The following is a 15,722-nucleotide window of genomic DNA, read 5'->3' as shown; positions in this document are numbered from 1 at the left end:
TCCCCTCTCAGTCTTCTCCTTTCCAAACTAAACAAGCCCAGTTCTTTCAGTCTTCCTTCATAGGTCATATTCTCTAGACCTCTAATCATTCTTATTATTCTTCCCTGGACCTTCTCCAATTTCTCCACATCTTTCCTGAAATGTGGTACCCAGAACTAGACATAGTACTCCAGTTGAGGCCTCATCATCACAGAGCAGAGCAGAAGAATGACTTCTCATGTCTTGCTCACAACACTCCTGCTAATGCATCCCAGAATCGTTTGCTTTTTTTGCAACAGTGTCACACTGTTGACTCATATTTAGCTTGTGGTCCACTATGACCCCTAAATCCCTTTCAGCAGTATTACTTCCTAGACAGTCACTTCCCATTCTGTATGTATGAAATTGATTGTTCCTTCCTAAATGGAGCACTTTGCATTTGTCCTCATTAAATTTCATCCTATTTACCTCAGACCATTTCTCCAGTTTGTCCAGACCATTTTGAATTTTGACTTTACTGTGCTTGAGTGCTCCTTTAGTGTCTCGATTGTCCAGTGACCCCACTGTTTTTTTAGCAGATTTCCTGCTTCTGATGTACTTTAAAAAATATTACTTTTTGAAGTTTTGATTAGCTGTTCTTCAAATTCCTTTTTGGCCTATTTTTACACTTCATTTGACAGTTTATGCTCCTCTCTATATTCCTCACTAGGACTTAACTTCCACTTTTTCAATGATGCCTTTTTATATCTCACTGCTTCTTCTAGTTGGTTAAGCCACAGTGGCACTTTTTTGGTTCTCTTTCTGTGTTTTTTTAATTTTAGGAATACATTTATGTTGAGCCTCTACTATGGTGTCTTTGAAAAGTTTCCAAGCAGCTTTCAGGGATTTTACTTTTAGCACTATACCTTTTAATTTCTGTTTAATTAACCTCCTCATTTGTGCATAGTTCCCCTTTCTGAAATTAAATGCTACAGCGTTGGTCTGCTGTGGCGTTTCCCCCCTCCACCTCCCACAGAGGCAGCAGGAGGACAAGCAGGAGCCAGTGCTCGGGGGAAGCCATCTTAAAAGCCGACTCCACCTGAGCAGGGTAGGCTTCCGCAGAGCAGCATCTGTCTGCGGCAGGTCCGGGCTTGCCTTGGACAGAGGCCACTCTGCGGATGCAGCCCCTGTACACAGGGAACCCAAGCTCCCCACAAACAAAGACTGCTGGGATCCATGGAGCAGCTGCTGCCGCAGAGAAGCTTCCAACTGCAACAGGCCCAGATTCACCTTGAATTGAGGCTGCTCTGTGGATGCTGGTGCAGCTTCAGTCTGCGGGGAGCTTCGCCCTCCCGTGGACAGAGGCTGCTGCTACCCCGCGCTACTGCCTCTGTATCAGTGGCAGCAGTGCAGAATGGCAGGGGGCTCCCCAGGAGTGGGACTGGGAGCACACTGGCTGCTGGCCCCACCCTGGGAACTATCAGATAGTTGTGTAAGCACTAAAATTTGATGCAGTTATATGACTATTCAATTACATGCTATATAACAGCATGGAGTGTCAGGGTGTGTCAGGGAGGGGTAGCACCTCTGGTGGCTGAACAAAGGCGGATCGTCCACCTTTGGCCCCCACCTGGCACCCAGCTCTCATCTGTGGCTCCTCTTAGCTGTTTGCATGTGACAGCAGCCACACCCCAGGCAACGGCTTCGACTGGCCGGCCAAACCAGATGATGGTAGCCGATGGGCCCAAAACCCTCGGTGAGACAGGGAGTTGTCTATCCCAGCATGTGAAGACAGACTCCGGGGGATTGGATGAGACCAATGGAAGGTCCAACGGTCAAGAAGGCGGTCTCCACAAGTGTTGTGGAATGCGTAGAGCAGGACAAGACACAGAAGATGCCCTGGTCATCCACTGCGCCCAGTCCCATCTCCAGCTGTCTTGACTTTCGTCTTGCTACTGGACCCAGATGGGAATTGGGAAGAGAGAGTGAGGTTGACGCTGCACAACTTTTCCTCACTTAAATCCAAATCACGCGCAAGTCTCGACACCACATTATTACCATCATCATTATCGCAACCTTCGAAGTCCTGTGGCGATGGGCGAGTGATGAAGCAGCAAGTGTGGACACACTGGGAGCTGTAGTCATGGACCTGCATACAAGTGGCTCAGGTTTAATGGTCGTTTCTTACTGATCGAAGCAGCAGTGAAATCTGGCGTCTACCTGGGCGACTGAGCAGTCCTTTTTAGGAACGCACTGCTCACCTCCGTAGAATTAGGGAAGGGACTAGAAAAGGTGCCCTAAACATTGCCTGCTTCACTACATCCTGGCCAGTTTACCGCGGCTGGCGGGATTCCCGTTATGTTGGTCGAACAAATACAAATAAACAGATTAAACGTATGGTGACATTGCTCACCATTGGAACGTGCACATGCTTTTGGACAACCCTACAACAGACAGACCAGAGAGAAGAACAGCCTTGGTTGCCAGAGAGCTTGCAAGATACAACATTGATATTGCAGCCCTCAGTGAGACTCGTCTTGCTAATGAAGGTCAGCTAACTGAAACTGGAGGTTCTTATACTTTTTTTTGGAGTGGTTGTGGCACCGATGAGCGTCGCAATGCTAGAGTCGGATTCGCCGTCAGGAATCACCTTGTTCAGCAATTTGCCAGTCTTCCCAAGGGTGTGAATGATTGGCTTATGACACTACAGCTTCTGCTACAGAATAGAAACCAAGCCACTCTGATCAGTGCCTATGCTCCCACAATGACTAACCCAAACGAGATGAAAGACAGGTTCTATGAAGAACTGGATTCCTTACTATCAACTGTGAGTAGCACCGACAAGCTGATCCTGCTCAGTGACTTCAGTGCAAGAGTAGGATGCGACTCAATAGCCTGGCATGGAGTCGTTGGCAGACATGGAGTGGGCAAATGAAAGACAATGGCAAATTAAAGTAACAGCAACGGCCTACTCCTACTGAAGACCTGTACAGCGCACGACCTTCTTATCACCAACACAACATTCCACTTGCCTACCCGGAACAAGACCTCTTGGATGAACCCCCGCTCTAAGCATTGGCATCTTATCGACTATGTCATTGTCAGGAGAAAAGACAGGCAAGATGTCAGAGTGACTGTACAAGGGGGGGGGGGACCCCACCGACCCCCGTTTCGGGGTCCTTTGACCACGTCCCGTGTGGGCTTGATTCCCACTCAATGTCTAGTCTTCCCGCTTTCAAGACGGGGAATGCGGGTTGTCGGTCGTGCCTTGTGCAGCCGCACGGCCGGTCACCAGCTCACACGTTTCTCCCCCCCTTATGGAGAGGGGAGGGAAAGGGGGGCCCGGGCCCGCCCTCACTCACGGGCCCCAGCCCAGGGCCCTAAGGACACGGAGGTATTTAGCTCCGGTCCGGCTGACGGGGCTCCATGCCGAAACGCGTCAGCCCGCCAGCTCCAATGAGCTCTGCCCTGGGCTGCTTCCTTTCCCTCCTCAGGCGCCCTTCCTCCCTCGCCTCGGGGCGGTCACCTTGGGCTCGTCCGTCAGGCTGGCGTTCGAGCGTCCGTATGTCCGCACCTTGCTCTGGGCTGGCTCCCCAGCCCAGAGGACTGTCGTGGCTGGGCTCAAAGGGAGGTGGTTTCGCTCCGACCTCCGCCTCTTTGGCAACAAGCCCCCTCACGGCTGCCGCCCGACTCCTCTCTCCCCCCACCTGAGCGGACGGGGGTCCATCTTAAATCTCCTGCCGGGCGTCCGCCTTTGCTCACGTCACCGGGCGGGCGCCTCCCCTATCGCCCGTCCTGTCTCCCCATTGGCCGGCTCCCCTGTCACTCCAGGCGGGGAAGTGCTGCCCCCGCTACCGCCGCGTCGGCTGCCGCGGCACTACCGCTTCGGGGGGGGGGGCGGCCGGCTTTCCCTGCCCCGGCGCGGCCCGCGTGCACGCCGCGCAACCCCTGCAGGGCCCCCCCTTACCCCCAGGAATGCCTGCTCGGCGGCGCCCCAGGGACGGGCGGGGGGCGCCCCGTCACAGTGACCAAGGCCATGTGTGGTGCTGATTGTTGGACAGATCACAGGCTCATTGTCTCCAAAATGAATCTCCGAATTAGAATGAAGAGGCGGCCACAAGGTAGCAAGCCCATAAAAAGAGTTAATGTGGCCAGGCTAAAGAACCCAAGCATAGCCTCAGCATTGACTGAGGATCTAGAAAGCAAGCTTTCTGACCTGCACCTTGCAGGCAGTGCTGCGGACGACTGGGAACTTTTCCGGAATGCTATCCACTCATCTGCACTGAAGATTTTGGTACCCTCTTCGCGCAAGCAGCCCGATTGGTTCGATGAGAATGATGGGGAGATATTGTCTCTACTTGCTGAAAAGCACCGCCTTCATCGTGCACATCAGAATGATCCATCATCATCTGCTAAGAATGCCTTTGCAAATGCTCGCAGGACAGTCCAGAACAAACTGCGTAAAATACAGGATGCTTGGTTAAGTGACCAGGCAGCTGAAATTCAGGGGCATGCTGACAGGAATGACCTGAAACGGTTCTATGCAGCCCTCAACACTCTCTATGGACCTAAGTCTCTCAGGAGCTCCCCCCTTATTAGTACAGATGGTACAACTCTGATTACAGAGAAGGCTCAGATCCTGCAGAGATGGGCTGAACATTTTGAAGAGGTCCTCAACCAACCGTCATTTATCAACGACGAGGCGATTGAGAGGATTCCCCACATTGACATCAACGGCGCCATGGATGATCCACCGGTAGTAGCCGAAGTTTCACAAGCTGTTAGCCAGCTATCCAGCGGCAAAGCTCCAGGGGCAGATGCTATACCTGCAGAGGTCTATAAAGCCGGTGGTCACTTACTCACAGAGAAGCTCACCGAGATGTTCCAGTCTTTTTGGGAGCAAGGATCCATTCCTCAGGAACTCAAGGATGCATCCATTGTACACCTCTATAAGAGGAAGGGCAATCGACAGGTATATGACAATCATCAGGGAATTTCACTGCTTTCCATCGCAGGTAAAATCCTTGCAAGAGTGATGTTAAATCGTCTGGTCACTCATCTGGAGTGTGGCCTCCTGCCAGAGTCACAATGTGGCTTTCGTAAGGGCCGTGGGACTATTGACATGATCTTTGCCGCGCGCCAACTTCAGGAGAAGTGTCAGGAGCAGAATCGTGAACTTTACACAACCTTTGTTGACCTCACGAAAGCCTTTGACACTGTCAGCCAGCAAGGTCTGTGGAGGATCATGTCAAAGTTTGGCTGCCCCCCCAAATTCATTCAGATGGTACTCCAGTTTCATGATGGCATGATGGCCAGAGTGCTAGATGGTGGAGAATCTTCTAAGGCATTCCCCGTCACCAATGGCGTCAAACAGGGCTGTGTACTCGCACTACACTGTTCAGCATCATGTTTACTGCTATGCTGAATGATGCCTTCCAGGATAGCGTTGGCAGAATCAGCCTTAAGTACAGAGTGGACGGGAATCTTTTCAACCTGAGGAGACTTCAGGCTATCACCAAAGTGAAAGAGACTGTTCTGAGAGATTTCTTGTTTGCCGATGATTATGCCTTGTACGCTGGCTCTGAAGCAGAGATGCAAGTTAGTGTGGACAAGTTCTGCACAGCTTGTGACAACTTTGGACTCACCATTAACAGCAGAAAGACCGAAGTTATGTATCAGCCTGTCCCTTATGCACCGTACACAGAACTCACAATCTCAGTCACAGGGCGGATGTTACAGGCAGTGGACCAGTTCACTTACCTCGGCAGCACTCTTTCCCATGCAGCTAACATTGACGTAGAAGTCACATGCAGAATAGCGAAGGCAAGTTCTGCTTTTGGTAGACTGCACCCCACTGTATGGGAATGTCGAGGAATCAGCCAAGCAATAAAACTGAAGGTCTACAGAGCCGTGGTACTCGCCACCCTCCTGTATGCCTGTGAAACGTGGACTGTGTATCGGAGGCACGCAAGACAGCTTAATCACTTCCACATGACTTGTCTTCGCAGAATATTACGCATCAGATGGCAAGACAAAATACCAGACACTGAGGTTCTCTCTAGAGCAAGTTTACCGTCAGTCCACACTCTGCTGATGAGTGCACAGACTAGATGGGCAGGTCATGTCATTCGTATGCTGGACGAACGTATACCTAAGCAGCTCCTTTTTGGGGAACTCTCTACTGGTAAACACTCGCATGGTGGACAGAGGAAACGTTACAAAGACACACTCAAGGCCTCCCTGAAGTCATTCGGAATTGATACAACCACCTGGGAATCGCTGGCACACAACTGCCCTCCCTGGCGCAGTCTCATCCACAAGGGATGCCAAGCTCTCGAAACAAGGCGCATCTCTGAAGCACAACACAAGCACGTGCTGCGCAAGTCCAAAGCTACCAGCTCAACGATTGCAATGCCTACACATGTCTGCCCGACATGTTCCAGGACATTTGGTGCCCGAATTGGCCTGATAAGTCATCTTCGGACACACAGTATCCAGTCTCAAAGCACTTAGTGGTGTTGAGGTCTTCATCGACTACGATGGACGAACAACAACAATATAACAGCCCTAGTATAAAGGAAGAGGGAAGGAAGAAGAAATAGAAACAAAAAGGAGGAAAGAGGTGCAGATTGTGTAGTCGCATGAAAGAATCCCCCTCTTCAAAAAGGTGATCTACCAGATTCTTAAACTATCAAGCCAACTCTGTGTGCCCTTAAATATGAAGTTATGAGGTAAGCTTGCTAGTGAGAAACATCAGTTTGCTTGTCATTGCAAAGCAGTACCCTCTTTTTCCATTGATTGAGGCTTCAGAAGGCTACCTGTTCCTCTTTAACTGGAAGAATTGTACTGTGGTACAGTTCTTCAATGACATTAAGATTTATAGATACATATGTGCAGTTTGGGGACAGGGAGAAAGACGGAGTCCTTGGGGTGTCTGAAGAGATGCAGAAGACCTTTTCTGAATAACTCCATTGGCCTAATTTGGGTTAGTTTGTTTTGAATATTCAGCAGTGTTCCTGTTTGCTTTTTTTGGTGTGCCTCTCCAGGATGGTAGTTAGCGCTGCAGCTCTCCTGTAAGCAATGGCTTTACAGGTTCTCTTGAGGGGCTACCCAAGAATCTCTCCCATCTCTGCTCTTTTATCAGTATCAGCAAGCCTAACTTTAGAATGCTGCATCTCAGCCTGAGCAGTAATAGGTTCCTTATGAAGAGATGAGTGAAACTGAGCCCAGTATACTGAATGAGTATGTCAACCCATAATTGAAATATACTGGTTCTAAAACTGAAAACTCTATGTACTCTTTACATTTATAAATCAGGAGTAATATCACTGAAGTCAATGGAGTTGAAGTAAAATAAATGAGAGGAGATGTAGGTCTGGAGTGAAATTCTATCTGCTTTCAAGTTAATGACAAAACCCCCCATTCACTTCAGTGAGGTCAGGATTTCATCTTCTGTATGTGATTGATTGCTTTTGTTTTTCATTATTTACTTCATCCTCAGTTCTGACATCATCACAGAACTATGTAATAATTTTCCTAGCAGTACATGCTTTCAAAAGAGTTCTCAAAGCAGAGTTGTAGCACCTTGGACAGAGGTGGGAAAAATACGTCCTCTGGGCTGGATTCAGCTTGCCAAACCACTGGATCCAGTCTGTGGACCATCCTACTGGGACCTTCAGGCACAGCTGCTGCTGCTATTTTCAGTGGCGGGCTGTTCTGTGTGGTTCTCTGCTCTGGAGGGAGGGAGCGGGTAACGGTTAGGGTTTCTTCTACAGAAAACTGCAGCACTTGACCACTTTCCAAAATCTTAGAGTGGCCCCTCAACAAAAATTATTATGCCTCCTGAGCTTGGGGCTAATTTCAAAATGCTGCTCCCTGTTTTGAAACCAGTTCTCTTTATTTTTACTTTAAAACTTTGCATAATGAAAGTAATGCTTGGGAAATGAATGGGTCTATTTGGCATATCCAGAGGCTGAAATCCATTATTAGCGTGTACCAATATGTATCTGTTGGTGGTTGTGCAAGCTTCCCTCACACTCCACCTTCCTTGGAGAGATCACCATGATTTGTGATGGGGATGCTTTCACAAACTGCAGTCTAAATCTGCATTCTCAGGCCCGTATCCTCACAGGTATTTAGGTTTCTAATTCCCATTGATTTAAGTGTGCCCCAGTTGCACCAGTGTAATTTTGAAGTGTGGTTTTTAAATCTGCACTGTTGCTGTAGCATGTTGTCCCCAGGATATTAGAATGACAAGGTGGATGAGGTAATATATTTTATTGCCCCAACTTCAGTTGGTAAGAGAGACAAGTTCTTTAGCTCCACAGAGCTCTTCTTCAGGATTGGGAAAGGTAATCAGAGTGTCACAGTTTTAGGCAATAAGGTGGAACAGATTGTTAAGCATAAGGCACACAAGTTGCAAGAAACCATTCAAAATGAAGTTGACAATTAACATCTTTGCAACATTGCAAGAGGAGAGAGTGGCTTACAAACTGTTGTCATGAGATGGTGTCTCTATTGAGACCGTTATTTTAGGTGTCTAGCAAAGTTGGAATTTAAGCTCCCCAGCTTGTCTTTTGAAGATATTGTGCAGGTTTGCTTTGAGAACAGAGACTCAGCTATAGTATGATCATTTTGTGAAAAATGTTGGCCCCCTAGGGAATAATGTGTTTCTCTTTTATCATTTTTCTCTGAGTTCATTCGAGCATATAGTGATTGTCCAGATTCACCCACATAGTAGTGTTCTTTGTGCATTTGACACACTGGATGCAGCACACCACCTTGTGATAGTCATGGATAGGACCATGGATCTTGAAAGGCATGTTGTGAGGAGTATTGATTATCATAGCAGCAGAAATATGGCTGCAGGTTTCTCACATGTTGCTCTGGCAAGTGCTACTTTTAATTGCTGTGCCCAAGTCTGTGGGTACCTTACTTCTGAAGGTAAGCTCAGGGAGGCTGCAGGTACTGTTTGAAGGCCAGCATAGGGAGTTCAGGAAATCCTGGTTTCTTGAAAAGTGTGTTTTTTCACCAACAGAAATTGGTCCAGTAAACTATATTACCTCACCCACCTGATTTTTATGTTAGTTTATGCAACTTCTTGTGCAGACACTCTTAAATCAGTTTAAGCACTGGTATGCACTCAGTTTTTGTAATACTTTAGCTGTATCGGTACAGAAGAAGATATAGTTATACCAGTATGACCCTATAGCAGTGGTGGGCAAAGGGCCCTCTATGGGCCAGATCCTGCCTGCCAAGCTGGTGGATCTGGCCTGCGGCTGCCCTGCTGCTCCCCCACCCCAAGCCAATCAGGGCCTGGGAGTGGGGGAGTGTGTGAAGTCTCCTCGCACCCGCAAGAGTGTGCGGTGGCTAGAGAGACATGCTGGCTGTTTTAAAACATTCAGCTTTTATCTCTAGCAGCTGCACGCCTTTGGTGGCTGGGGGAACTTTGCACACTCTCCGCCCCCAGGCCAATCAAGGCCTGGGGGAGGGAGTGCACAAAATCTCTTGCGTCCTTTCCCTGCCCTGCCAGCGGTGTGCAGTAGCTAGAGAGACACGTGTGCTGTTTTAAAACAGCCAGCATGTGTCTCTAGCTTCCGCGGGGGCGAGGACACTTCGCACACTCCCTCACCCCTAGACTGTGATTGGCCTGAGGGCAGGAAGGGCTCATGAGGTCTCCTCCCGCTAGGCGTCTAGAGGAAATGCGAGCTGTTTTAAAACATCTGGTGTTTCTCCCTGGGGGTGGCGGGAGGTAGGTGAAAGACTTCTGCTCCTCCACCGCAGGTTAATCAGGGTGTGGGGGGAGCACAACAAGTATCCTGGCTCCACCCCTTCTGTTTGAGGCCCCGCCCCATGTGGGGTGGTCTGGGGCCACTTCAGAAATTTCTGAAGTGACCCCCTTTTAAAAAATTATTGCCCACCCCTGCCCTATAGTATACTTGAATAGGAGTAAGCTATAAGACACTTTTTGTATTGGTATAACTGTACCCATAAACAGGTGCATAAGCATTGTAGATCAGCCTGAGGGATTGTCTGCATAGAAAAGTAGATTCAATTTAAGGTAGGCTAAATAGTTAAAGAACAGCTGTTCCTGGTTAACTCCATGTATGGATGTTCTTATTTTGCACTAATTCACCATGAAGACATATCCTAAGTATCAAGGTGCCTAAAGATCTTGTTTGCAAGTGAGTTTAAGACTTTTGTTAAACTGATAAGAGTTCCACTTTGGTGGGTTACACCAATTTAACTACATCAGTTTCTAGTTAAGCTGGTGCACAGACTCTGTGTGGTCAAACTTGAGACCACTTCTGTATTTCACAAATGCCACCAAAACCCATTTGGCTCCTACTGATGTGGGCTGCTGAGTTGGAAGGGAAAGGCTCTCTATTCCATTACCAATCCTCTGATGCATTCAGTCTACCCTACGACTGGGTTTTTCTATGTAGGCCAAGTAGCTATTTGCATGTCCACATGATGACACATTATGTTTATGAGTAATCTTCCGTGCTGAATCCTGTGGTTTGATAATTTGATAAGCTAATGGTATAAACACCAGTGTATTCCCCTAGCCATCTGTGACAGTATTAGTTTGAGAACTCCAGCAAATGGATGGGAAGGATCTCTGCCTTTAGTGCTGCTTTCTTTAGTATTTACCCTCTTGAGTATTTTCAGATTAAATGATATTCTGATCACAGGATCGTAGATGTTGTCCAGTTTCAACCTTATTTATCGTATTTGACTCAGTTCATAGAATTAAACACAGAATAGTCTCTGACTGGGAAGGCTAATCAGCAAACTGCTTTTAAGAAACTCCTGCTCTCTCTAGAAAAAACTTCCCTGGGTAGATTTTGAAAGGTTGTTATCCTAATACAAATTAAAATTAATTGAAGTTTAGCATCAGCTATACCATTTTTTCATAACTAGAAATAGTCTTATTTTGCTTTGGATTTTTCTCAGTTTCATTAGATTATTGCCTCAGATCTGAGACTTGGTTTTTTTCTTTTAATTTGTTAGATCAGAGAATAAAGCTGTCATTGCCATTAAATTTTTATTGGCCTTATTCAGTCTTTTCAAAATTTCACAAGTTAGCTGTCACAAGAGGGGGAAGACTGTGAAGTTAATGTTACACATAGATGGTATAATTAAAATTAAATAGCACAATAATATTCTCCACCCTTAAATATTGGTTCCACTTCATGCAATTGGCATGGCCAAAACCAAAAATCCATGTGTGACATGCATTCTGAGACACTGGAACATATTGCCAACACTGTCCCCTCCACAACATCTAGTCTCAGCTCTCTGCAACTGTTGGGCAGGGAGGAAATGTGGCCCAGGAAAGAGGGGCATAAAGTTGAGGGAAAAGCAGATGTACACATTTCTCTTTGTAGAACAGGATAAATTACAGTTGCACTGTGATTTATTGCTGCCCTGACCAGCAGTAGCTTTCATTGTGTTGTCTTTCCACGGTATAAAAGGGGACTATGGGTAGGTGGCTAGTAGACCAGCAAGTGACAACACAGCCAGAGACACAGCTGTTGGCACAAAGATTTAAGGAGGGTCATGAATGGGCTAATGCCAGCAGGAAACAGCCCTGCAGTTCTCATCATCTCTACATCCAAAACTAGTATCCAAACCAGGCAATTCTACTCTATCTCCTATAAAAAATGAGGCAGCCACACATCTCTTGTGGTAAGTCTTTCCTCCCTTTTCATGTCTTGAAAAGGAAATGAATCATTATTCCTTAATGGCAGCATGATGCTAAAAGCCTCCGTATAGATAGGAATGCTGGTACAGTATGACTAAATGCTTCTAAAGCAAAGAGTAAGAAAGAGCTCTTCATGCAATATGATTTTACTGTATGTAACTCAAAAGCCTGTAAGGACCATACATAATAAAGGAAAATGAAGCAGCACCTTGAAATGTGCTCTCACTTTTCAGGTCTAAGTGGTATAAAGTAGTCACCTGATCTGATTATAATAGTTGCGTCATTTTACTATTGTTTGTAATCAGGCAATGTTTGAAAATAATGCAAGATGCTGGAGGTGAGAGGAAAACAATTAAAAAATATTAAATCCTTGCTGGACTGTGCTGTCTCTCCCACCCATGTACTGAGGTCTCCACTCTGCCGTTAACGTATTTCCCTATGTCTCTTGTGGTATTCTTCTCCCCCTCTTTTGTCTTTGCCCTTCCTCTGTGCCCTCTGATTTCTCTGGTTCTCTCTTTGAGGTAATTAATACACAAGGCATCTGTCTCTTGTGAGATAGCAGATTCTTGCTAGTGCTGATTTATGTGTAGTAGCAGATGCAAGGGCAGATAGTATGTTGGATGGGAATCACAGAAGGAACATCATGCTTTCCAGGTCAGTATTTTATCTAGATTAAGGAGAGTGAAGACAGCAGTACTAATAAGGGCATCCTCTCTATTAACCCCTTCATTCCTGCACATACATGCATCTGTGCAAGCAGCAAAATATCAGGTGCACATTTGCCAAACAAGCACATTAGCAGCAGTGAAATGATTTTGGAAAAAGGTCTGAAGGACATGGCTACAGGGGTGTTTGCTGTAATCAACAAATACTTTATAAACAAAGAATACAAAAGGGTTTCAAAATTCCCATTAGAGTATCTAATCCTGCTTAACCATGAAGTCAAGACAAGTAAGATTTGGCTCAGTTTTATAGGAGTGGTGTTTGAAGGTAAACCACATCTTCCTGTTTAGAATAGAATGTGGAAGGGTGACCTACCTCAGCATTTGCAGGATCAAGGTGTCTGTTATTAACTTGTGAACTTGCACTTAGCTTGACATGCTTCCCCGATAGTCATCTGAAACCTCTTCTGTTGGGAAGCAAGGGAGCCCACTGGGCAAGGGCCCAGAAATATGCTGTTTAATGTTGGTTCTGAGCAGGTCATAGTGCTTTAAGATCTTCAGCTGCTTAAAAAATAAAGTAAGTCTTGTTTTTAAGAGTTTGATGCTTTCTGACAAAACTGAAGACACAAGTGCTTTATCTGCTCAAAGAATGGGTGCAGCAGAAGTAGTGTCCTTTCCCCCTGGTTCGGCCACCAGCCAGTGTGCACCAACTCTGACCTGGAGTGTCCAGATCTACTGCATAGAAATTTCAGTCTTTGTAGCTAGTTCAGGAGTCTCTGTTGAGACTTCCAGTAGGGCTGCCCATCTGTGCCAGTATTCTGGCTTTGTTTGTAAACATAGACTACCCTAGAAACTGGACATGGGCCTTGTAGATTTTTTTATACCATATGCATTGTCACGGTTTCTGATGTCCTGCTCACTTCACAGCACTATCTCTTATCACATTGCTCACCCAATAGCAATTAGGAAACAGCGGCTTTCCATTATTGCCTGTCTGGCTTGGATTTGAACCAGTAACCCAGAGAGAAAAAGCCGCTATTACCAATTTATGGTGCTGTCCTTGCTTCTGAAATGAAATGACTTGCCTTGAGCTGTTCTAACTGAATAACGTTTGTTTCTACTTCAGAGCTACATGTTCCATCACAAGTTGGGATGACAGTTTACATACAGAACAGTGCAAAATCTCTGCATGTGGGTCCCTGTTAAAGTTAATCTGCACAAACATCTCAATGAAAGACCTGCATTGAATTTGGTTGTCCTGTGTATCTATAGTACTTTGGCCAGTTTCTGACATCTGCTAATTTGGGGGCACACTACAGTGGCAATGTACCCATTGCTTTATGACCACAATCCTCTGTGGGGAAAAATATTAAATATCAATGTATAAGGAGTGGTATCTGTATCTATACTATTATAAAAGGAGAGGTGTCTGTCATGCTGTCTGTCACAGAACATTTGAGAATACACTGGAAGACTTGAGCAATCTTGGGTGGGTCCTCCAGTGGCCTAATGAATAAAGTGCCGGCCTCCGGAATCTGGAGTCATGGGTTTGAGTCCTGCCCCAGGAACAGCTGGGTAGTTGCCTCCAGCTTCCTCAGGCCTAGAGCTGGCACGAGCTGAGGGTAGGGAGGTTGGTTACCAGCTTCCCCAGGGCAGGAGCCAATAGGGAAGAGCAGCTGACTCTGTAGCAACTGGCCCCAGGCAAGGGGGCTGCATGTGCAGGGCACCTCTGGGCCTGCCCCTGGGGGGGCATGATGCTGGCACATGGGGCTCTCAGTCTGGTGGGGAGGGAGGGTTGGCACACTGGAGATGTGGTGCTTCCTGCTTTCAACACCTTACATGGGGGACAGTGCCTGGCTCACCCTTCCCCCCCAGCGCAGGGCAGCTCCCAGGCCCCCAGCCACACCCTCCCCTGCAGCTGGGGATAATGCTGGCTCAGGTTTGCCCAGTCCTCTGGCCAGGCCACGAAGGACAGGAGAGCAGCCCAGCCTCCCCACCAGGCTGATCCCACTGGGGCAGAGCAAGGACCCCCAACCCCAGCTCTAGTGTCTGTAACAGTGTTTATTGTAACAGACACTCTGCACAAACTGATGAGAATTAAGGGGAAAAATCCTTTTTTTAACAGAAGGGTCACATTTGGGGATTCTTGCACCTTCCTATGAAGCCTGATCTGGAATGACAGTTGTTCAGTTAATTTTACAAAATGACTGCAAGCTTTTTATAGCAGCAGGAGTTTGAGCTCTTCAAAGGAATAGTGTATTACTCCAACCTAATGCCTGGCATAACTACAAATTAATACCTTTTCTAAGTTTGCATTTTTATTATATGACATTTCCACACAAGCAATGACTGTGTAACTGGATGCTAGCAAATTGCAGCTGAGAAGAGTAGATAGAAAATGCAAAAGCATTCTACAGTATGTAGCTTTTTAATCATATTCCTGTATTCAGTAAAAGTAATGAGATTTCTTGTTTATATTTGTAATCAGCAGAGGCGACTGACTGCGATGAGAAACCAGACATTTCTCTACTACAAACAGGTAAAATGCATTACGTTTTTTTAATCTGGTTCCATTGTTTTTATTTATGTATAAAGCAGTTTTCAATATTCTAGATATTGCATGTACAGTCTGGGTAATCTGTACACAAGGACCAGATGTCCAAGTTTTGAGTGTCCTGTCTTTATGAAAAAAGGAGACAGAACATGTACCAAAATTACACTATTTCTTCCTTGATTTCCTGTTCATAAAACCTCTAGTTTCACTGTAATGACTAAGTGACACAAACAAGTAAGTAATTGTCCTGACCCCAGATAGGGAAGTTAATCAGCTAATCGAGTAGTCAATGGAATTTCCACCGACTACTCAATTAGTTTATAAGGGGTGAGGCGGGGCACTCTCTATCCCCGATGCACCTCTGCCATATTTAAAAGGCAGAGGTGCAACAGCAAACCTAGGGTGAGTGGAGACTGCTTGAGTCTCCACTCGCCCCAGATTCCCTCTGCGCTGCCTCTGAATTTGAAATGTGGCAAGAGCCCTGCGGGGGGCGCTTGCTACATATCAAAGGCAGAGGCACAGCAAGCAGACCGGCGCAAGCGGGGACTGCTTGAGTCCCCTCTCAAGCCATTTCCCGCTGTGCCTCTGCCTCCGCTGCCACCCCACGCAGAGACGGTGCTTGGGGGAACCAACTTTTAAGCTAGGTTTCTCCTAGCATCGGCTCCTGCTTCCCCCCTGTTACTGCCTCTGATACAGAGGCAGCAAGGGGAGGAAGCAACTAGTCAATTAGTCACTTACATCCCTAACTCCAAATAACATTTTGTGCTCATTCATTATATTTCTGGATACTTTCAAAATTCGTGACACAAAATTACTTCCAAGTACTGGCACAGCAGTTTGT

At 46.6% G+C, this 15,722-nt stretch overlaps 1 protein-coding gene across 4 annotated transcripts in view; it reads left to right on the top strand.

Annotated features, from left to right (window-relative positions):
• The window catches only part of BEND7 (BEN domain containing 7), a 69,543-nt gene that overhangs the window by 45,113 nt on the left and 8,708 nt on the right, over nt 1-15,722 (top strand). For 3 of the 4 annotated variants that reach the window (XR_012903142.2, XM_089778360.1, XM_006117112.5), the window contains one exon: nt 14,816-14,866. Coding sequence is in view for 3 of the 4 variants with exons in the window: in XM_089778360.1 (XP_089634486.1) it covers nt 14,816-14,866 (51 nt within the window). In the remaining variant the exon portion in view is untranslated. The remainder of the gene's footprint in view (nt 1-14,815; nt 14,867-15,722) is intronic. The other variant, XM_014570483.4, reaches the window with a different exon arrangement.

The sequence above is a fragment of the Pelodiscus sinensis genome, chromosome 1, assembly GCF_052426305.1.
Source record: "Pelodiscus sinensis isolate ZL-2025 chromosome 1, ASM5242630v1, whole genome shotgun sequence".
Taxonomy (NCBI): domain Eukaryota; kingdom Metazoa; phylum Chordata; order Testudines; family Trionychidae; genus Pelodiscus; species Pelodiscus sinensis.
The sequence above is the reverse complement of the archived record's forward strand: the minus strand, read 5'-3'. Positions and strand labels throughout refer to the sequence as shown.